This window comes from Crotalus tigris, unplaced genomic scaffold (assembly GCF_016545835.1).
Source record: "Crotalus tigris isolate CLP2741 ecotype Arizona unplaced genomic scaffold, ASM1654583v1 scf7180000024437.13266115, whole genome shotgun sequence".
Lineage (NCBI taxonomy): Eukaryota > Metazoa > Chordata > Lepidosauria > Squamata > Viperidae > Crotalus > Crotalus tigris.
Genome location: NW_024100606.1, coordinates 8,044,718 through 8,066,968, shown reverse-complemented (window position 1 = coordinate 8,066,968; position 22,251 = coordinate 8,044,718). Strand labels below are relative to the sequence as shown.

The 22,251-nt window shown below is 40.4% G+C and overlaps 1 protein-coding gene across 1 annotated transcript in view; it reads left to right on the top strand.

Moving 5' to 3' along the window:
* Nucleotides 1-3,977: 3,977 nt before the first annotated feature.
* Nucleotides 3,978-22,251, top strand: part of SPAG6 (sperm associated antigen 6) — a 60,563-nt gene continuing 42,289 nt past the window's right edge. The window contains exons 1-2 of the mRNA XM_039331651.1: nt 3,978-4,566; nt 6,748-6,843. Of these exons, the coding sequence (XP_039187585.1) occupies nt 4,542-4,566; nt 6,748-6,843 (121 nt within the window). The 5' untranslated portion in view covers nt 3,978-4,541. The remainder of the gene's footprint in view (nt 4,567-6,747; nt 6,844-22,251) is intronic.

The following is a 22,251-nucleotide window of genomic DNA, read 5'->3' as shown; positions in this document are numbered from 1 at the left end:
AAAGCTGCTCTCTCAGAAAAGAAATACAGTAACGTGCAAAGTGGCGTAATGGAGATGTGGGGCATGCATGCGAAAAGTGAAATCAGTCGCTGGTAGTTTATTAAGCAAACTATAACATAGTCCAGTATCTTAACCCAGTCTAAGCGGTTGTTGGCGCAAATGGACACGCCTTTTCAGCTGCAACCGAAAAAAGAGCAACACGCACAAAAAGAAATCGGAGACACTTCGTCCTTTGGCATAGCTTAAAAATAACTAAAAACATTTTAAGTTCGCAGGCGCTCAGGACGTAACCGTACAGCGCCGTATTCTGAGGGAAGAGAAGTCAACCACAAAGCTGCGCATGCGCAGTCTCCGTCACAGAGAATGCGGTGTGACGTTATACATTAGTCTTGCGGCTGCGGGCCTTTAAATTTGTTACTACCCTGCGTCATTGTTGATTCACTTTGCCGCAGAAAGAAAAAGGCTTGGAGGAGACAGCTGCAAAAGTTATTTTGTTCTGTTTGCCTCAGGTTCTTCTTTCTAAGGCTGTGTCGAGTCGAGGGCGGCGGGGAACGGCGCTTTTCTCTGGCCTCTTAATTAGCAGAGAGCGTCCGCGGCGCATGACTGGAACGCAGCACCATGCACCAAATTGGGCACTTCTATTGCTACCGCTGAAATCCTAGGCAGACTTATCCAGGGAATCCCGAACTGGAATTTTTGCCAAGTAGATGTGCATACGAGCAGGCTGCACGGTGGTCGGATGATGCTTTGGTCTTTAGAAGTTCTTTCCTTCTTTCTCAGGCCCTGAGCCTCAGCGATCGCCTGGAGGCCGATCCTCCACGTGATAGAAGCTGCGGCTACGCCGCCCACCGCTTTTTTTCGCTGCTTCCCCATAAAGTCCCAGCCTCCTGAAAACTTTGCTTGCCGTGCTATAGACCGTCCCGATGTTAAGTGGGCGGTTTTGACTTCTATCGGCCCGCTTGGCAGAAAATTACAGGTGCTCGGATATCGTGGCTTATAAAGTCTGGTGGCCGACTTGGAATAGGCAATTCCACGGCCGCAGGTTCAAAGCCGGGGAAAGTCAAGTGTGTTGATTTAGAGCTGCAGTTGTGTTACTGCGCAAACTTGAGTTTTACCCACATACAATGCCTTGCCTGACCTTCGGGTGCCGGTGGTTTGCAGGCCTTATATCTGGTTAAATACCGGTATAGGATTGCATCCTTAATGAGGAAAGAGCTATGCACTGAGCCATAAGATAGTTGATTTTACTTAGCTTGTGGATTCAGTCAGTGTGGTTTTTGTAATGTTGAGGAAACCAAGATGCTCTGGGGCTGGCCATGTGAACCCAATCAGTATTCCTTTTATCCCTTTCATTTTTGTACATTCAGTGGGGATGAAAATATAGGTTGACCCATTATTTTAATTTTAATACATTGAAGAAGGGTTAATGTACATGTGAAATGCTAACTAGATTTTTGTGTGCCTGTCATAAGGAAAAAGAAGAACCCAGGGTTGTTGTTTTCTTTTCCAAAATGGGTCTTATTTCCAACCATAGGATCTCCCACAGTTGGATTTTAATTTAGTGAAAACCTATTAGCCCATGGACTACTTAAGAGTGAAATATGCTGGTGATTTACCTGGCAAGAGACATCTCTGGATTTATTGTTTCCTTCAGCTGGGACTGATAAAAATCCCCAGCTCTGAAGTCCTATAAAGTGTCTGATGTCAGATTAAAATACCTTGCAGACTTCCAGATACATTGGATTATAAATCCACAATCCAGATGAGCTAGATAAGAGAGTCTTATTCAATTCATCCTTATATTGTTTTTATAATTAGAAGGAAGAACTGACATAGTGAAATGGTTAAAATGTTGGACTTTTTCCAGAGACACTGAGGATCAAGTACACCTCCCAATGGTTCTCACCAGAGTATTCAGAGACTGATATAAAGGATTAAAAAAGGAGTGGGATCCTTATGTATATTACATCCACAATGCAAGTCTGACACACAATTATAATGAACAATTTGAATAAGCAAATGACAAAGTGGAGGAAGTGCAACTATCTCCATAGTTATTCCATCTTCAGCTGGAGTATGTTAGCATCATTTGAACGTTCTGAGAGGCATCTATTAGTTTGAATGGAATGATGTCTATAAGCAGATAACAAGTATTCATAAATTTCATGATTGATTCTTAGGCAGGCTTGTTCTAGCCATGAATTGCTTCCTGTTTAACCTCCCTGTGAGACCTTTTTTTTTCAGCTGCTTGGCCAAATCCTTTTGGAAGTGGCATCATGTGCATGATGTGACCTCTGCTTGTGATAAAAAAATGCATGGCATGACATATGGTAACCTTGTTACAGAAATTAAATCCCAAACATGACAAATCACCCTCAGTGGGACTCTTTTTCTATGGTTGCTGTTCACCAACTAAATTCAGTCACAATTTTAGATCCTTCCCTAAAAAAAAATACCCTTACTAGTATTGCAAGTAACTGGGAGATAATAGAAGGATGGGGGGAAATAACGAAAAGCAGTTTTTGATCAGATGTTTTAAAAATATTAATTTGTCTGAGTATTCTGGCCTGGTGTCTTGCTTTCATTTCCTATAACTGGCATACGCTAGGAATGTGAATTAAAACTCCCAGAACTGCAGATAAAACCTGAAGACTTTCATTAGCTTCAGCATGAGGAATTTAGGATGAGGGGAATTTAGACTACCCTCTTCTATTCTTTCTTGAAGAGTCGGATTCTAATCCTGCTTAACCAATTTCCCCAGCCTTGTGAGTCTTGAGTTAAGAACCCCACAAATCCAGTCCAGTTAGAGAACAGCTCACTTGATTACTTGGAAATAAGTTCACATTACATGGAAAGGTTATGGCCCCTGAGCATGTTGTCTCAACACCAGGAATTCTGAAACCTGCAATGAGGTTCTTGGCTGATTCCTGATTTGGTATGGTGACCCAAGGGAATTTGCAAAATATACACACTGTTGTTAATGTACAATGTAAAAAGAAACTTTTGTTTTTGTTTAGACTAAACCAGAAGAAAAGCTAACCTATGGGATTTCAGTTATTGGCTAAAAACAAAAAGGAAATTTTATTATTAGGGTTTATTGGCTTCAAAGACAACCTGGTAAGAAAGTGAGAGTTTGAGAAATCTTCCTTTCTAGAGTCTGGCACTGGAAAAAGAATCCAAGTACCTATTTATGTCTGTTCAAAATATATTTGTATTATATCCGTATATGCTACAAATAGGGGGAGAAGTCTGACCTTCCTTTACTAAGATTGTAGGAAGAGAGATGTGTTAGCTTGTGGTAACCAAAATCTGACCAAAAGATGCTATTCAACTCTTGATTATTATTCACTAAGCACTAGAAGGGCTGCTGAGAATTAAGGATTTCTTATTGGGAGGAAGGAGGGGGATAGAAAATCACTTTATTTTCTTGCTACTTTGTAGAATAATAGCTTATCAAAGCTAAGTGCAAGGAGAGTGGGTCATGCTAAGCTAGCATAGTATAGTGGCAGAAATGTTGAATAGGAGTGGGTGATTTGGGCCAGTCACTCTCAGCCCAAGTGACCTTTTAGGAGTAGCATGTTAGCCCTTTCAGCTGCTGGAAGAAGGGGAAGGTATAAGCCTAAGGAACAAAGGCACATTTCTACTGCACGAAACTTGACAATTAAAAATTTAAGGGAAGTTAAATATCAGCGGAGCTGAAAGTGATTATAGAGTAACGCAGGTCAAGCACAGTTACTCTTGGACTTGGGAACCCTAGTCGTTTTAGGGAACACTTAATGTGAGCGAAGACATCGGTCAGATGATACAAACCGCTATTTTTCATCAAACGTGGAAGAATTATTTGGCCTAAGACTTAGCAAGATATCACTCCTTTAAAACGTCTGCTTTGCAAGAAGTGGAGTCTCTTGGAACTCAGAGGTACTTCATTGTCAAGTCCACAACCATAGGATTGCTTGACGCACTTTTGAGTGGAATGGAGACTTTCCGGCTGGTTACTTCAGCAGCATAAAGCTTGCCTTCTCCGGGGCTTACCCCGAAAAAAGCTGGATTAACGTTGAAAGAGCAGAATTACTTGAGCTTCGTCTTAAGAAGGGAGCGCGGTAAGCAAGGCGTGCGCGCGGCGCCTCCAACCAGCCCCGGAGGATTCGGGGCGGCCACTGCCGTTGCATCAAGTCTCCGTCACTCCGCGCGCATCTCTCGGACTGGGCCGGTCCCCAGGCGCAGCCGACGGACAGAACTCCTGCGCGATGGCCCGATGTCACAATGAGGCGCAGGCCGCAGCCTCTCTCCCGCCCCTTTGATGGCGCCTGCTTCCGTTTGGTTACCAAGGAGAAGGATACACACCGCAACCCAAACTGAAAAGGCTCCCGAGGACAAGGAGAGTGCTGCTAACTGCAGGAGCCTTTTTGAAGTTTAGCCTGGGGGCGCTGCCCACATCTCAGGAGGGAAGAAACGTAGAGAAACAGCGCGGCGAAAGGTCTTGAAACCACAGCGAAAGTCGGCACCCCAAACCGTGCTTGAGGGAACTCTCAGCAAGAAGGATGAGTCAGAGGCAGGTCCTGCAAGGTATTTAAATACGGGGCGTTTGTGGGCTGGACTCCCTTATTTCAGTTTTTTTTTAAAGCGAGTGAGTTATAGTACCCTGAAAAGTTTGTGTGTGTGTGTATATGTGTTTGCGCGCATGTGCGAGCGAAAGATACTTCAGAGGTGCACCATTTGTTTCCATGCCAGATTGTGTCCTGGGTGGTTGTCCTCAAAGAGATCAGGAAGACAAAAAGTTAAATTTGATTTTATTAAACTACATTCAATATTATAATCTTCCAATCATCTTCCACTTTTGATGGATTGATTCTTTGGGTCCAGCCTTCCACTCCTAGCACATTAAAAATTATAATTTGCTCTCAAATTATAAAGGCCTCTAAGGCCCCTTTTTCTAGATGTTATGGTCCTCACCCAAAGGTTTTAAATAGAATATGATATATGACATGATATAAGATATAATATTTATTTATATATGTATGAAAACATGTTTACATTGAGATGTGTTTGACTATTAGTAATTCGGTTTGGTAGTTGGGCTGTTGGTTTGATCTCTGAGCTTGGGATTTGCCTGCAAACATTTCATCTCCATTTTGGGTGTGTGTGTGTATCTTCAGTGCACTTTGAATTATTACATCACACAAAAATTGTTAGCAGTTGCATCACACAAAAAGCTATTTATAGGCTAGTCCTCTGACAGATGAGCACAATTCAAAGTCCCCCCCCTCCAGAATGGAGATGAAACATTTGCAGCCAAATCGGCAAGCTCGGAGATCAAAACTGCAGTCCAACATGTTTACATATATTTATTATATGCCATCGTTGACTCCTATCCACTGTATAGTTAGGCTTTCTCCAGGATTATCTGTGTCCACTGATAAGCAGTGTTCCAATATTTGAGGGACTGCCACAAAGAAGAGGGGTTCAACCTATTTTCCAAAACAATGGAAGGCAAGACAAGAAACAATGGACAGAAACAAAGCAAGGAGAGAAACAGCCTAGAACAAAGGAGAAACTTCCTATCAATGAAAACAATTAACCAGTGGAACAGCTTGCCTTTAGAAGTTGTAGGCTCTTCATCATTGGAGGCTTTTAAGAAGAAACTAGGCTGAAATGGTATAGGGTCTCCTGCTTGAGCAGGGGATTGGACAAAAGACCTCCAAGGTTCCTTCCAACTATATTATTCTGCATTTTGTATTCAAACCTGGTAGTATAGATCTTCCAACAGTCCACACACTTGTTGTAATTGAGTCTGTCCACTTTGCTACTGGTTGTTCTCTTTCTTTCCATCTTTCTTAGCATTATGGGTCCAGGATATGATTGGAATATGGTCATATGGGCCTTAATGAAAATTCTGGTTCAGAATTTCCAGGAAAACTATTGCCTGCATGGTTTTGTTCTTTGTAGGTTTTGACATATTCTGGCAGCTGAATATCTTTTCCAAGAGCTCCAAAGCAATTTTATCAAGTCTGCAGTGTTATTTCTTGTTTGCTGATTTCTTTACTGTTGACAGATCCTAAAAGGTAGAAGCTATTCAGTAATTCATTGTCAACTATTCAGCCATAGTTTCATTCCATATAGCATTAACCTTGTGAACTCTCAAGTTTCCTCCTTCTGTTATATATTCAAGATGGACAGTATTTAATATTTATTTGCTATGTATATGAAGGGGTGTGGGTCTATACATATGTTGTTCATAGTATGTTTCAGTATGTGTCATGTATGTGTTTCACTTTGAGAGCGGGCAACTAAATTTCATTTTTGATGTGTGCCATTGTGCCCACAATAAAAAAAATGACAATAAAGGTTATCTTAACTTATCTAGTTCTAACTGGCTGTTGTTCTTGTTGCCACTAATTTGATCTTCATGATACTTAATCTCAATCCCATTTTTACTGTGCTCCTTGACTTCCATTACTGGAGTTTATTATTTTAAAGAAGAAATACTTAATTTTATAAAGCAAATACTACCTCTTGTTTCTTCTTGCCCACCCCATGCTATCATTTATTTTTCAGTTTTAAGGTGTTGCTCCCCTTTTTAGGCAACATTTAATCTTCTGGAATTTGTTATTCTGGAATTTGTTATTCTTTTTCATGCATATATCATAATAAAGGGAGACACATAAACATGTCTTTTTTGTTCCAAAGTTGTTTGTATGGAACAGTGTTACTGAAATGTACTTACTCTATTTACTTTCTTCTTTGCAGTCTTTGAGCAATATCAAAGAGCTCGAACACAATTTGTCCAGACAGTTGCAGAACTTGCTACTAGGCCCCAAAATATAGAGACTCTCCAGAATGCAGGTAAACAAACAGAAACAAGACTATCAAAATGGGTTTTTTCTTTAATTCCATTACAAGCCGCTTAAAACTTTTGAATCCTGTTATATATATGAATGATAGCAAAAGGCTAAAAATAAAAAAAATATATTTATATATTAAAGTTCTTTTGTTTATTTACTTTCTAAAACTATGCAAATACTGTAAATTGTTAAATATAGTATGGATCAATAAAAGACGGAATAGAAGTGAGCAGCAATTCACTGTCCAGTGCTCAGATTTTCTGACAGAAGAAACTGACATTGGAAAGTGCAGAAATATAATCTGGTTAGATTTAATATGTTAAAGGTTAAGCTAATTCTATATTAATATTTTGGGCATATCTCTAGTTTCTTTAAATGACAATTACTCTATTGCTATTTTGTTTATTTTTTATTATATTAGCAATGTTATATTTTTGGTTGTACTTTACATAATTTCTAGTTGGTATATTTTATCAATGAAATATTTAAATATAAAAAAATATCAAAAACTGTAGCAAAATTATTAGCCCCAGAAATGATGCAACAACTTGAAACACGTAACACCATATTTGTTTAGGGATTCTATCAAGAGCACAATATAATTATTAAAAATTTAATCTTCAAAGTTGTGAAGATTAAAAGAAAATATTATTAAGTTACTATATTTAATTATACATGTTAGATATAAGTCCTATACTATGTTTTTAAAATTTATGAAAAATCTATGGATGATTTATTTTAATATTGCTATTCTCAATTTCATTCATGAAGGTATTAAAGGGTAAGTACTAGTGAGGATATGCAAGATTAGGTGGTAATCCTGTAAGTATTGACACATGAAAAAATAATTCTCATCGAATTCAGGAACAATATGTTTTGTTATAATTAACAAATAGATACCTTGTGATATTGAGAAAACAAACTTGGACTTTGATTTTCTTTTCTTATTATTTTTGTATCCCTTCTAGTAGATCAGTCTTAGTGATCAGACCTAGAAACTGAAGTCTTGTACCACATATCAACTCTGCTAAAGAACTATTGAAGAATAATTTCATTTTATCAAGCCCTGTTCCTTAAGAGAATAACAAAGAATCTGAATATGGAAATGCTAAGGAGAAGGAGAATAGTATAGCAGGATGTTTTTTTTTTTTAAAAAAAAAAACGAGTTAATTTTAATAAGATTGCATACAAGATTGGCCTAATGATTTGTTCTTCAGTATTTTTGGTAGTGTTGTACACTATCACTATTTTATTTATTTTTAGAAAGAAATCACTTACCCTAATTACAAAGGTTCTTTAATATGGAATTTCATTTCAAGCTTATCCTGAAGCAGCTCCTTTGCATTTAATGTTTAGCCAGAAATATAGGCCAATTAGCAAGATATAACAGCTAAAATATTACAGTTACAGAAACAAGGCATGGACAACTTAATTTTATAAGCAATATAAGAAGGATGTAAAATAACTAAAGCAGCAACATTTCTCTTTTATCAGAAAGTACCCTGGAGTGGGGAAAAATACTTGTTCATATTAACAGAATTTGCCTTAAAATTGCAAGATTAAATCCAGACTAAATTGCATATGACTTGCATTAAAAGCAATTGGATCTTTATAGGTACACTTTCATGTTGATTTCTGTTTGATCTAGTTCTAATACTCTTCATATTTATACAAATGTGAAACCTTCTGATTTCAATGTAATAAACTCTCAGGTAAATGGTGAAGGATTTCAATCATTCTGGATACAACCCACAGCGTTATAAACTTTATTTATAAAATTTAGTACTGTATATTCTTGTGTTTTTGTGATACAGTGATATTGGTATAGACATTTACTTAGGAATATTAATCTTTTTACAGCTTCTATTAGAAAGTATCAATTTTCATTGACATCACATATAATTGAATCACTACAAATCTTTTATCTAATAGCCAATATATGAGTTGAATCACCACAAATCTGTTATCTAGATAGTTCCCATCGCTCCACAAACCATAGTAAATGATCAGAAATTTTATACATTTTTTTTAAATTTATACTGAACCGGAACAAAGAATTCCAATGATCCATTGTATATACAGATTGTTTTGGATGAAGTCATGTAGGTCCTGTATATTGAAAGTATGTGAAGAATTCAATAAATCCTTTCAGTGCTATAGGTAGAATTTTTTGTTATGAAACAAGCTTCAATAACAAGCTTCAATAAATTGCAAAAGTTATCATTGTTGATCTCGATAATTTAATCATTAAATGCTAGCTACAAGCATTTATATTCAAAGATCACCATGAGAGGTACTGAGATGAAAGCTCTACTCCTTTCAGATTTAAATGCAATGTCATAATGCATTCTGCATCATTGTGATGAGCTGCAGATGCCTATTGTAAAATACTCTGTTCATTTGCGAATGATGAGGAAACGTGGCGAATTCAACAGTTCTTTATTTCTCCTTAATACTCCAACAACGAGCAACAGGCGCGCAGGCCTCTTTAAGTGACCAGAGACCTGGACAATAACACAACAAAGTAGCAGGCGTTTTCGCGCCTTGCGCATGCTTTTGCAGGCTCAGGGCACAACATCCCTCCCCCCTAGATGGAACATATCTCCGCGCACACAAGTGCGTTATACCTTGGGAGAGTGTTATATAGTTCCACAAATCAAATGCACTAAATGTGGAATACTCGAGGCTACCCTCAGGCAAAACCCCTTCAACCTGTTCAGGAATAGATGTATCCGAAATCAAAAAATAATACAAAATAATCTTCCTATTCAGGGCCCTTACGAGCAGACCCCTTTGAACTTGACAGCAAGTTCACAAACTCCCTAAGATGTTTGGGTGGGCACTTGGCCCACTGTGACCTCCTAGGGCCAGGAGGATTTCCTGGCCCCTTTGCTCGCCTACCGGGTGAGGCAGGCCAGTGTGTGGCTGCCTTAATTTTTCCTGGGACCCCGGTGAGGTTGCCTGGCCCACCTGCTCGCTTACCAGGCTAGGCAGACCAGGACTTTGCTGCCCCAAATACCCGGTTGACCCGCCCATCTGCTGGCTGGCTGGACCCTCTGTCCAAGCCAGCATACCGTGGAGGGGTGGAAGTCCCCGGGTCCACAATGGATCCTGCTTGGGAACACTGTCCCTCAAACCCAAGGCCAGTAGATGGAGAGTGCTGAGTAGCTGAAGTGCCCCAATACTCTGTGGCCCCCAAGCACATGCTGAAAGTGCCAGAGTCAGGAGTCGCCTCCCTGGCTACCCCTTCCCTGTTGACCTCCTTCTGGGAGCAATTGCAGAATTGGGCCAGTGCCCCGGCTGGAATTCTTGTTCTCTTGTTGTTTGTGAATTATGTGCATACCCCCGGTCAGTCTCCCTGTCTGGAGCACTCTGTGACATGTGTAAATAATGTGGATACCCTGGTGTGACTCCCTGTCTGGAGTACTTATGAATGTGTGGGATGACCCCCTATCCTGTGATTTCCTGTTGGGAGCACTTGCGGAACCTTGGGATGACTCCCCAATAGCCTCAGCAGCGGCTAATGATGGCCTATTAGGCCTGTGAAACTGAACCTCAGAATGCATATTATGGTCCTCCCCCCCCAGAGCAGAGCCAGGAGCGGAAGGGTGAGAGTCCAGTCTCCAACGCAGTTGGTCAATGTGTCTGCGAAGAACGCATATGAAAGGCGACTTCATATGAAAGCGGTCCAGAGACCTTGCAGACCACAGCTGTGACCCAGAGATGACCAGGCCCATAGTTCTGTGCCCAGACCAGATCACCCACTTGGAGTCTCCTAGGTGCCCGTGGTTGTGACATCTGTGAAGCCACCCAGTCTGGGTGCAACCTGTCCAGTTTAGTGATAAGACGGCGACCCCAGCAGAGTTCAGCGGAGCTCTTCCCTGTAGCAGTGCATGGTGTGGTGTGGTGTGCAAGAAGAAAGTCTGCTAACCTGTGATGCCAGTTACCGTAAGTCAGTTTCTTAAATGCATCTTTGGTGGTGCGCACCATTCTCTCAGCCAGTCCATTGGAGGATGGGTGGAAGGGAGCCGATGTTGCATGCCAGATCAGATTGGCCTGAAGAAAAGCCTGAAACTTAGAAGAGGTAAATTGGGGGCCATTATCTGAAACCAGAACATCTGGAAGACCGTGTGAAGCAAAAATTTCTCTCAACACTGGATTGTCTTGGCAGTAGTAGTGGAGGAAACAGGAACAACCTCTAGCCACTTGGAATGGCTATCAACAACAACCAGGAAGAATTGCCCCTGAAAGGGCCCAGTGTAATCTATATGCACTCTAGACCATGGGGTTTGAGTTTCTTCCCACCTATGCACTGGAGCCTGAGGCATTTCAGGCCGAGACTGTTGGCACAATTGGCACCCGTGTACCTGGGCCTCGATGGCTTTATCGAGGCCAGGCCACCAAAGATGGCTGCGTGCAAGCGCTTTCATCCTGACTATGCCAGGATGTCCCTCATGCAGAGAGATCAAGATTCTAGACCTCAATGAGGTTGGGATCACTACCCTGCTACCCCATAACAGGCAACCCTTGAAAGTGGAAAACTCATGCTTCTTGAGCCAGAAACTTTGGAACTCAGTATCTGGGCACTTGTCAGGCCATCCTGACAGCACCCATGTCAGCATGCGTGTAAGCATGTGATCAGTGGCAGTATCTGTAGCCACATCCCTAGCATTGAGGGGAGACTCAGGTAACTCCTAAATAGACAGAATATTAATGGCTGGAGCTGGATCTGGCTCTACTTGGTTTAGGGGTAATCTGCTCAGGCCATCTGCATGACCCATTTCTTTTCCTGGTTTGTGGATCAATGTATAGTCATATGCTGACAGGAAAATGGACCATCTCAGCATACGAGGAGAAATTATGTGTGGGGTCTGTTTGTTAGTGGTAAACAGCCCTAACAGAAGCTTATGGTCAGTAAAGACCGTGAAATGGCAGCCATATAAGAAATTATGAAATTTCTTAATGCCAGCCACTATAGCCAAGGCTTCTCTGTCAATTTGAGCGTAATTTCGCTCAGCAGAAGACAGAGTCTTTGAATAATAGGCCACAGGGACCTGCGTCCCATCAGCCTTCAGATGACTGAGTACAGCTCCAACCCCATAAGGAGAGGCATCGCATGCAATGCAAACAGGCAGTTGCTCATTGAAATGCGCTAAAACTGCATTAGAAGTGAGCAAGGCTTTAATCTCATTGAAACTCTTTTTGTGGACTTTGGTCCACTGCCAAGAGGCCTGCTTGTCTAAGAACCTGTGTAAAGGCTCTGCTACTGCAGCTTTATGTGGGAGAAATGCATGGTAAAAGTTTAATAGCCCCAAGAAGGCTTGCAGCTCACTTTTAGACTTAGGGCTTGGGGCCTGCTGGATAGCTTGCAATTTAGATTCAGCAGGGTGAATGCCTTGAGCATCTATCTGAATCCTAAGAAGTCAGTAGAAGTGACTCCTATCTTACACTTGTCCTTCTTTAACTTAAGGCCTGCTCTTCAAAAATGAAGCAAGACAGCCCTTAATCTCTCTGCTAAATTTTGAGATGATTTCCCAGCAACGAGGACATCATCAAAGTACGGACAGATCCCAGGAATACCTCGAAGTGTGCTTTCCATGACACTTTGGAATATACCAGGGGCTACATTTACCCCAAATTGCAGTCTCTACATTTACCCCAAATTGAAGGCTCCCCTGTGAGTTACATTAGTCTGGGCCTCAGCAGCTGCCTCATCAACAGGTAGCTGTTGATAGGCCTGTGCCAGGTCAAGCTTCGCAAAAGCACCCCCCTTAAGGGAAGCCAGAATGTGACTTACCACAGGTACTGGATAAATGTGCTGTTGTAGCGCCTTATTCAGTGTGCACTTGTAGTCTGCACACATACGTATATCCCCATTAGCCTTTAGAGGGCTTACTATGGGGGTTTCCCATGGATTAGAATTTACAGGTTCTAAAATGCCCTGCTGGAGCAGTTTGTCCACTCAGCATCAATCTTGCCTTTGAGGGCAAAAGGTACCCTCCTAGGCTTAACCCTTATGGGCATGATGTTTGGGTCTAACCGTAGTGAAATTGGGGGCCCCTTGTAGGATCCTAACTCTGAACTAAACACATCTGCAAACTCCTTGCAGACTTCTGCAAGGCTTAATGTTTGCAAATTGTGCAGCCCAGTGACCTGGATTCCCAGAGCCTTGAACCAATCGAGTCCAATAAGACTCGTGCATTCACCCCCAACAACCACCACATCTAGGGGACCTTCAAAATCCTTATGTTGTACTCTAAGGGTGGCCTCCCCCTTAACACACACCATAGAATTCTGAAAATCTGTAAGAATTTGATTGGAGGGTCTGAGTTTAACTCGAAGGCCACTGCAGCTGCATATCCTTTTGAATGTGTTAATAGAAATAATGGAGAGAGCGGACCCAATGTCCAACTCCATTGATAAGGGAACCCCTTGCAGCCTTAAATTGATGGACAGCTTCTTCTTAAGGGGCTTATGTGTTCCTGTCCTTAAAATACTCCTGTGCGATGCGCAGAAGCCCACCCTATGTTGGCTGGGGACCCTGGTACCTTTCAGACTCAATTATTCACGAGGTTGTACCTTTTGGTGACCCAAACAGATGGATGCGATGTGGCCTTGCCTGCCACACGCTCTGCAAATGGCGGAGTGGAATCTGCAATCAGCTCACTTGTGGTGTCCTCCACACCCGAGACATTGAAGAGATGCTGGGGCCTTGCCCAGATGTTCCTTTTGCCTCCTTTCAGCTGGCTGGTGAAGACTATCCACCTCTTCTTCAGGATCCGCTTCCACTTCTTCTCTAGCGTCCTCTTGATGGACTGTAACTGACTCTAGAGGGCTCTTGGTGGGCCGTATGGTCTTCACAGCCCCGCTTGCTGCTTCCTCAGCTGTCACTTCTTGTGGAGCATCTTGGAAAGAGACATCTTTTTTAGCAAAAATCTTCTGCTGCAAGTCTCTGTTCCTTAAACTGCATACGAAGCGATCTTGCAGCCTCTCTTCCAGATCCTTAAATTCACATGGTCTGGCTGCTTGCCTTAAGGCTGCAATAAAATCCGTAGCAGATTCACCCGGCCTCTGGTCTCTCTGCTCGAACGTGTGCCTCCAAGCAATAACAGATAACTTTGGCTTGAAGTGTTCCTTTAGCACAGTGGTTCTCAACCTGTGGGTCGGGACCCCATTTGGGGTCGAACGACCATTTCACGGGGGTCGCCAAACAACGTGGTCCGCCATTTTTTTCCCCTTTTCCTTAGCTGTGCTACTCCCTTTTATTCTATTGGCTTTTGAAAGCCAATAGAATAGACTCTCTTGAATAGAGTCTAATTCTATTGATTTTCAAAATCCAATAGGAATTGTCCAGGCTGTCTCTGCCCTGCTGAGCCTGCCAAAAGTCCCATTCTGCAAATGGTGCTGCACCAGTTGAGTAGTCCTCGACTTACGACTGGTTGAGTAGTCCTCGACTTACGACCGGTTGGGGGTCGCGGCATTAAAAAGGTTGAGAACCACTATTTTAGCATTTTCTTCAAATCAGCATACGTTACTGATTCCAGAGGTGCAGGGGCCACCAGATTCTCTGCAATTTCAAACACTTCCTGTCCACAAACACACAAAAGAGTTGCAGCTTTCAAGCCATCCTCTCTAATTTGGTTTACTCTGAAGTAATTCTCCACCCTTGCAATGTAGGCGTTCCATCTTTCTGGGTGTGAGACATCAAAATCAGCCAAACGACCAATCTTCGCCATCATACCTTGCTTCTTTTACCACTCGCTCCTCTGCAAACTTCTGTTTAGGGAAAGGATCTTTTAGCCAAGCTCACCCTCCAGTGACGCTATACTGGCAGGCTGAGATGCTGATTCAGACACCGTCTTCCCTCTTCAGGACTTTCTTGGTAAGTCCTCAAAAGTTTTTCTTTAGTTTGCAAAGGATCCTATTTTCGTTGCCAGTGTAAAATACTCCGTTCGTTTGCGAATGATAAGGAAACATGGCGAATTCAACAGTTCTTTATTTCTCCTTAATCAATACTCCAACAACGAGCAACAGGCGTGCAGGCCTCTTTAAGCGACCAGAGACCCAGACAATAACACAACAAAGTAGCAGGTGTTTTCACGCCTTGTGCATGCGCACAAAGCCGGCACCACTCAGTCTGGTCCTGGGCAGCTTTTGGAATGCCCGGGACCAATGCAATGTCCCGAGCCTGCTTTTGCAGGCTCAGGACACAACACCTATGTACATATAATCTAGATTCATTTTAAAAATCAGGAGCCAGACTTGTAAGCAGAAAAAGTTGCATAAAAAGTTTGATGTTTTATGGCTCTATGCATTATAAGAGTGTTTGTATGGCAACATAATTCCTACTGTTAATCTAAACTACACATTTTCCAGGACATGTTTTAGAACTCAAACAAAATATTATAATATGAAATACTCTTATTTTGGCTTCTATTCTGCCAGCCATGGCCTCCTGTACAGTCTTTTCTTTAATACCTTCCCATCTGACTTTCTGTTGTCCCTCCCTAACTCCATTAGCTAGAAGTCCATTAGCTAGATTTCCATATCTATTGAATATATGTAGTCCTCACTGCAGTGTTTGAATTTGGGTATTATTCCCCCTGTGTATATTGTATATATTTGTATTTTATAAATGGAGAAATATTACACTTGTTTTGGTCTTTACAGATGGGGTTGTGGCCAATTAACTTGTGTAACAATTCATACTAAATTCCAAATGTTAAATGTTCTAGGAACAGTGTGCTGAGGATTAATAACCAGTACAAGAGCATAAAATATGTTTGTGATGAGTTTAGCATATCATTCCATTTCCATATCTGGATGTATCACTGCATTCATATTATTCCAACCGATTTTTGGAGATACAATCATAAATCATTCGCTATCATTGCACATATGAAGAACACTGCAATTTTGCAGTTAATAACAACTAATGCAAAGATCTCTCATTTAGGATTAAGCTTCCATTTTCCAGATTATTATTTTCTACCCCTCTTTAGTCCAGCCTTCTTGCTATAGCTGATAGATAAGTAACAATAATAAACTATTTTTGGCAAGTTTACTTTGTGAATGACCACTATCTATAGATATTTATCTTTGTTTTCCCTCCTAAAGTTCACTTTCTTATGATTTTTACTTTTACTATTGTCTTTACTGTATTCTCACACAAATATTCCATGTGCATACAGTACAGTATATAAGTTTCCTGTTTCATGTTAATGCTTCATGTATTTAATGTAGTGTAAGGAATCTGAAGCTATAATAAATTGGTTAGTCTTTAAGACATTACGATGCCTTTGTTTCTTTCCTGCAGCAAAATGAAGAAAATGAAATAAAATGTATTTCAGTTTCTTTCATTTGGAGCACTGGAAAAAATTAAGCAGTATGGTTTCAGCTGTGGAGTAAAGTAAACTGCTGGAGTAAAGGAAATCAGGCTAAGCTCCTTAATGCAATACAGCTGATAGAGATGGACATGCAAACTGCAAAGCAAACTGTTATGGGAGAATGACCACATCCAAAAGCAGAGAAATAATTTAGTTTGAAAATTCATCAAAATGCCCTCACATTTATTCTTTCTCTGGTTCATCCATGTGATCTGCTTTGAAAGAAGATGCCCCATTGGCTATGGAGAACATAAACTTACAATATAGCCTCTTCTTGGTGCCAGTTTGCTATTGAGGCTGTCTGAAATCAGTCTAAATTATTACAGCATGAAAGTAGCATTTTCTGTAGTATTTCAGTGTATAACCCTCCCATCTATTCTAGGAGAATGAGCCTTGAAAGTGACAGATCTGCTGGGTAGATTTGGTAAAGCACATCTGTTGCAGACTTCTGCTTTTCATATGGCTGCTAGGCCCTATGTCTCTATGGCCATTTGTACAATTCTTCCCAGATAGATTACAGATCTCAATGGTACAGTCTACAGGTAGTCCTCAACTTATAACCACTCATTTAATGATCATTCAAAGTTATAACAGAAATGAAAAAAGTGACTTATGACCATTTTACACATCATTCCCATGGTCATGTGATCAAAATACTGATGCTTGGCAACTGGCATGTATTTATGACAGTTGCAGTGTTCTAGGGTCATGTTATCACCATTTGTAATCATCCCAGCTGGCTCCCAACAAGCAAAGTAAGTGGGAGAAGCCATATTCACTTAACGACCACATGATTCACTGAACAACTACGATGATTTGCTTAACAACTGTGGTAAAAAAAGGTTGCAAAATTGAGCACAACTCTCTTAATAACTCTCTTGTTTAGTAATGGAAATTTGGGGTTTAGTTGTCATTGAAAGTCGAAGACTACCTGTATTTCTCACTTTTTGGGGTTTGGACACTGGCTATTAACTATGGAATTGAAGTCTTCCACACTCTGGTACTAAAAAAAAAAAAGCTCTGTAGTATTTAGATGATGGCCCTCCTTCATTATGTATAAGTGATAACTTCCATTGTGGCAGTTATCTTTTTCTGGGGCTGGAAATCACATATTTATTAAATTTCTCATCCTTATGGCTGGAGAGTTTAAAAACCATTGCAATAATGACTTTCAGCCCAATTCAAGATTGAAGAATTGCAATTTGGATGCTTGAGTACCTGTAGGTGAAAAAAATGCAGATTCTGGAATAGGAGTCTAAAGAGGCTTCTGACTAGAATAGTTATGTGTGTGCAAATGCTCCAAAGCCAACCTTCTTTGAATTCCATTGACTCTTATCTAGCGCCAATTTAGTGCTGACTGATAGTTAACTAGATTTCTAGTTTAAGCTTATGCAATAAATCTTCGTAATTGGAGAAATTTGTAATGGAAAAAAACAGCCCAACCCATAAAAAACAGAATAGAAAGACAAGATAAGATAGGCAAGAAAATGGTAAGTGAGCACCTGTCCAGCCTAGACAAGTTCAAATCACCAGGACCAGATGGATTACACCCCAAGGTTCTCAAGGAACTGGCAGATGTGATCTCAGAACCACTGAACTACATTTTTCAAAGATCCTGGAGCACTGGGGAACTACCAGAGGACTGGAAAAGAGCTGATGTAGTTCCCATCTTCAAAAAAGGAAAAAAATGGATCCAGGAAATTACAGACCTATCAGCCTGACCTCAATACCTGGGAAGATTCTGGAAAAGATAATCAAACAATGAATCAGTGAACACCTAGAGGCAAACAAAGTCATTACTAAAAGCCATCATGATTTTGTCAAAAACAGATCATGCCAGATAAATCTTATTGCATTCTTTGACCAAGTGACCAAATTAGTGGATTAGAGGAATGCTGTGGATATAATTTACTTGGACTTCAGTAAGGCATTTGAAAAAGTAGATCACAACCTACAACTTGACAAGATAGAAAAAGGTGGGGTAGAAAGCACCACCACCAGATGGATTTGTAGCTGGCTGACCGGCCGTACTCAGCATGTGGTCCTCAGTGGAACCGCATCTACATGGAGGGAAGTGTGTAGTGGGGTGCCCCAGGGCTCTGTTCTAGGCCCAGTGCTCTTCAACATCTTCATCAATGATTTGGACGAGGGGATAGATGGGGAACTCATCAAATTTGCAGACGACACCAAGCTGGCAGCAATAGCCAACACTTCAGAAGACAGGCTTAAGATACAGGAAGATCTGGACAGACTTGAACACTGGGCACTATCTAACAAAATGAAATTCAATGGTGAAAAAAGTAAGGTTCTATATTTAGGCAAGAAAAACCAAATGCACAGGTATAGTATAGGGGGTACCTTGCTCAATAATAGTAACTGTGAGAGGGATCTCGGAGTCCTAGTGGACAATCACTTAAATATGAGCCAGCAGTGTGCTGCAGCTGCCAAAAAAGGCAACACAGTGCTAGTCTGCATTAACAGAGGGATAGAATCAAGATCACGTAAAGTATCAATACCATTTTACAGTGCCTTGGTAAGGCCACACTTGGAATACTGCATCCAGTTTTGGTCACCACGATGTAAAAAATATGTTGAGACTCTAGAAAGACTACAGAGAAGAGCAACAAAGATGATTAGAGGACTGAAGGCTAAAAGAGGAAAGGTTGCTGGAATTGGGCATGTCTAGTTTAATGAAGAGAAGGACAAGGGTGGACATGATAGCAGTGTTCTAATATCTCAGGGGCTGCCACAAAGAAGAGGGGTCAAGCTATTCCCCAAAGTGCCTGAAGGCAGGACAAGAAGCAACTGGTAGAAACTAATCAAAGAGAGAAGCAACCTAGAACTAAGGAGAAACTTCTGATAGTTAGAACAAATAACCAGTGGAACAACCTGCCTCCAGAAGCGGTGAATGTTCCAACATTGGATGTTTTTAAGAAGAGACTGGACAGCCATTTGTCTGAAATGGAATAGGGTTTCCTTCCTGAGCAGGTGGTTGGACTAGATGACCCTTCCAACTTTTTATTATTATTATTATTATTATTATTATTATTATTATTATTGTTGTTGTTGTTGTTGTTGTTGTTGTTGTTGTTTAATGTTTGGTTCTGAATCTTTCTGCCTGACAATGCATAGCATCACACAAAATAACTTGTTATAAAAGGTTCTTTATTGGCTCAGAGCAAAGCACCAAGACTGACTAGAAGAGAGCAGAACATAAATTTGGGGCAACGGAAATAAAAATTGATCATGAGTGGCCCTCTGTTGCAATACCATTAAGGTCAGACTAGATGGTACAAAAAGCCTGGGTAGATTGGCATCAGCTTATGGGGGGAATCTCCTCTAAGAAACTATCAGGCTCATGGTGTAGGAATTCAGAGAATGCAGGGTGGATGGCTAAAGTATACATAGTTCTTGTTTAGTGACCACAATTGGGACTAGCAACTTTGCCATCAAGGGGAGAGGTCACTAAGTGAAATTGTGACTAAGTTTATGATCTAACTTCAGCTTTCCTTTGCTTTACAGGCCCATGAAGTCATGAATGTACAGATTGGTTGTAAAGTTTTTCATCACCAATATAACTGCAAATGGTCATTAAATGAGGCAGTTTTAAATGAAAACTATCTGTATAGGGATGAGCCAGGCCAAGTCAGCTATAAAGCTGTTAAAACAACTCAGCACCAAAGCAAAGAACTGAAGGCAACTTTGTATGGGCTTTCTGTGTTGCAGCTTTTTCAAATACAGGCTATATATGTAAAAGGAATATTAACTTATCAGTCTTTCAGGGGACTGACTGATTGATATCTTTGTGGCAAGTAAATAAAAGTTGCCTCTGAACTGTCATAAAACAAACTCAGAACATGTTCCAGCTGACTACCTGGAGTGTATGCGGGCTTGTGGATGCAGAGGCAGAAAATGCATGGAATTCCCCAGCCCCACTCCCATGTTCATGGCATGGAGACTAGTGTTTGATTTTCCAATCCAGGAGAGAGGATAAATTATGCCACCAATTCCCACCTTGACATTACCACAGGTTACGTTTTGTGTGGGAACAGCACTGCCGGTCTCCTTGTTGCAGTGAATTTAGGCTTCCGGATTTCCTTTTTCAATAAGTATGCTTACCTGCCATCTCATTTCTGTGAGGCAGAAAATTCTCCCTCACAGCCATATTTATTTAAGAAAATTTACATGGCCTCTCTGTCACTGTCAGTGACTCTGGGCAGCTTAAAAAAAACCAACAATATACAAACAATAAAAAACAACATCCTCCATCCCATGTTAATATGCTTTCTTTCCATCTTAAGGATGTAGCTACTGGGCTCTGAATTCATACCTAAGCTTATACAGTATATGGGTGGTGGAAAGATGTCGGCAGGCAGGGGAAGCTCTTTCATATGATAGATGAAAGCATTTCTGAGATTTTTAGCAGGGAATTTATCCATCACATTTTTTATTTTTGCCTGGCTACGATTTATGTATTAAGTCTGTTGTTCCATTTACTGTTTTTTAACCTTTGACTCTGTATTTTTTGTGACAGTTCAGCCCTGGTGGTTTGCTCTCAGTATGTATGATTATGGACAGCTGGTGGCCAGACTTTGGATAAAATACTTTTGGGAACAGGTTAAGAATTCCTTGTGAACTACTCACCTTTGTTTTACTAATATGATTCAGATGGTATAGTCTTGCTTGCATTTGTTAATTAAAACAATAATTAATTTGTCTTAGAACCTCATACAATAGGCTTTATATAGCCTTTCAGTTGCTGAGAGATTTCAGAATTCTCCAACTGTAGGAACCACAGTATCAGAGAGATTGTACATTAGAACCATGATGGTATAAGATTACTGAAGATTGAGTCGATGGATGTAGTTGGGATGGAGAGACTTACTCTCTTTTTAATGCCCTCTCTAGATATTACTTTTGCTCCCTTTTTATGCTGCTTCATTTCAACTCAAACTAATTGTGACTTGTAAGCCCAAGATTAGTTCTTTCTCAAACCCTGGAGCAGAGCTATGACAACCCCCCCAAAAAAAGACAAATATTGGTTTTTCACATGAAGCGAAGCTATTAGTCATTTTATTTATTTTTGACAGATTGTTGTGTCACTCTCATGGCTTGTTCTGAGTGTGAGCCCAGGCAGTTGTAGTATAGTCTTATATTATGGTTATGTAAATTACACTGAGTGTAATCTATGATCAAGATTGAAGTTTTTTTCCCCCTAGATCGCCCTAAACCTAGTTTTTGAGCTATCAAATATAGAGTAATTTGGTAAGTTTTGTCCTTGCTATAACATTATTCTCAAATGCAGTATTGTATTATCCTCCATAAGAACAAATAGTAGACTTACTTATTTGGTAGAAAATAAAATTAGACGATCAAGGGCATCATTGGGATGGGAGAAATTCAGGATCTCAAGGAAGAAGCAATTTTTCATCCTTTTTTTTGTTCCGTAAGATTCAGAGAAAAATGTAAGGATCAAAATCACTAACTTCAGAGTTTCTATCATTGCAATTAAAAAGGATTGGTAAAGCACTAGAGGTAGCAACTCTAATCTTTAGGAATAAAATAGAGTCTTATCATTTTAGTAACAAGGAAGTTTTACCTCTTAAATTTCTTTAAAACATACACCTAAGGAAGGTTTTTAAAGTTATTAAGCATATGCAGATAAGACCAATAGAAAATTTGGAACAAGTTTTCAATCCTTTTGAGAATTATATATTATGTGATAGACATTTCAGTGATCATAAATACAAAATAGACCCAATATGTCTTTTGTGTTTAGACTTTTGTACTTTGCAGTACTCCTTGAAAATAATGAATATGAATATGAAATAATCAGTTTATATACTGCTTCTGTTACTAAATAAATAAGTTATTTATTTCTGTTGCCATTTTGGAAACATGGTGGGATGAAACCCACACATAGAACATACAGCCAGAGGGATTTAAATTATTTAAAAGGAACAAACCAAATAAAAGAGGAGGTGGAGTTGCTCTCTATATAAGAAATAACTACATCTCTACAG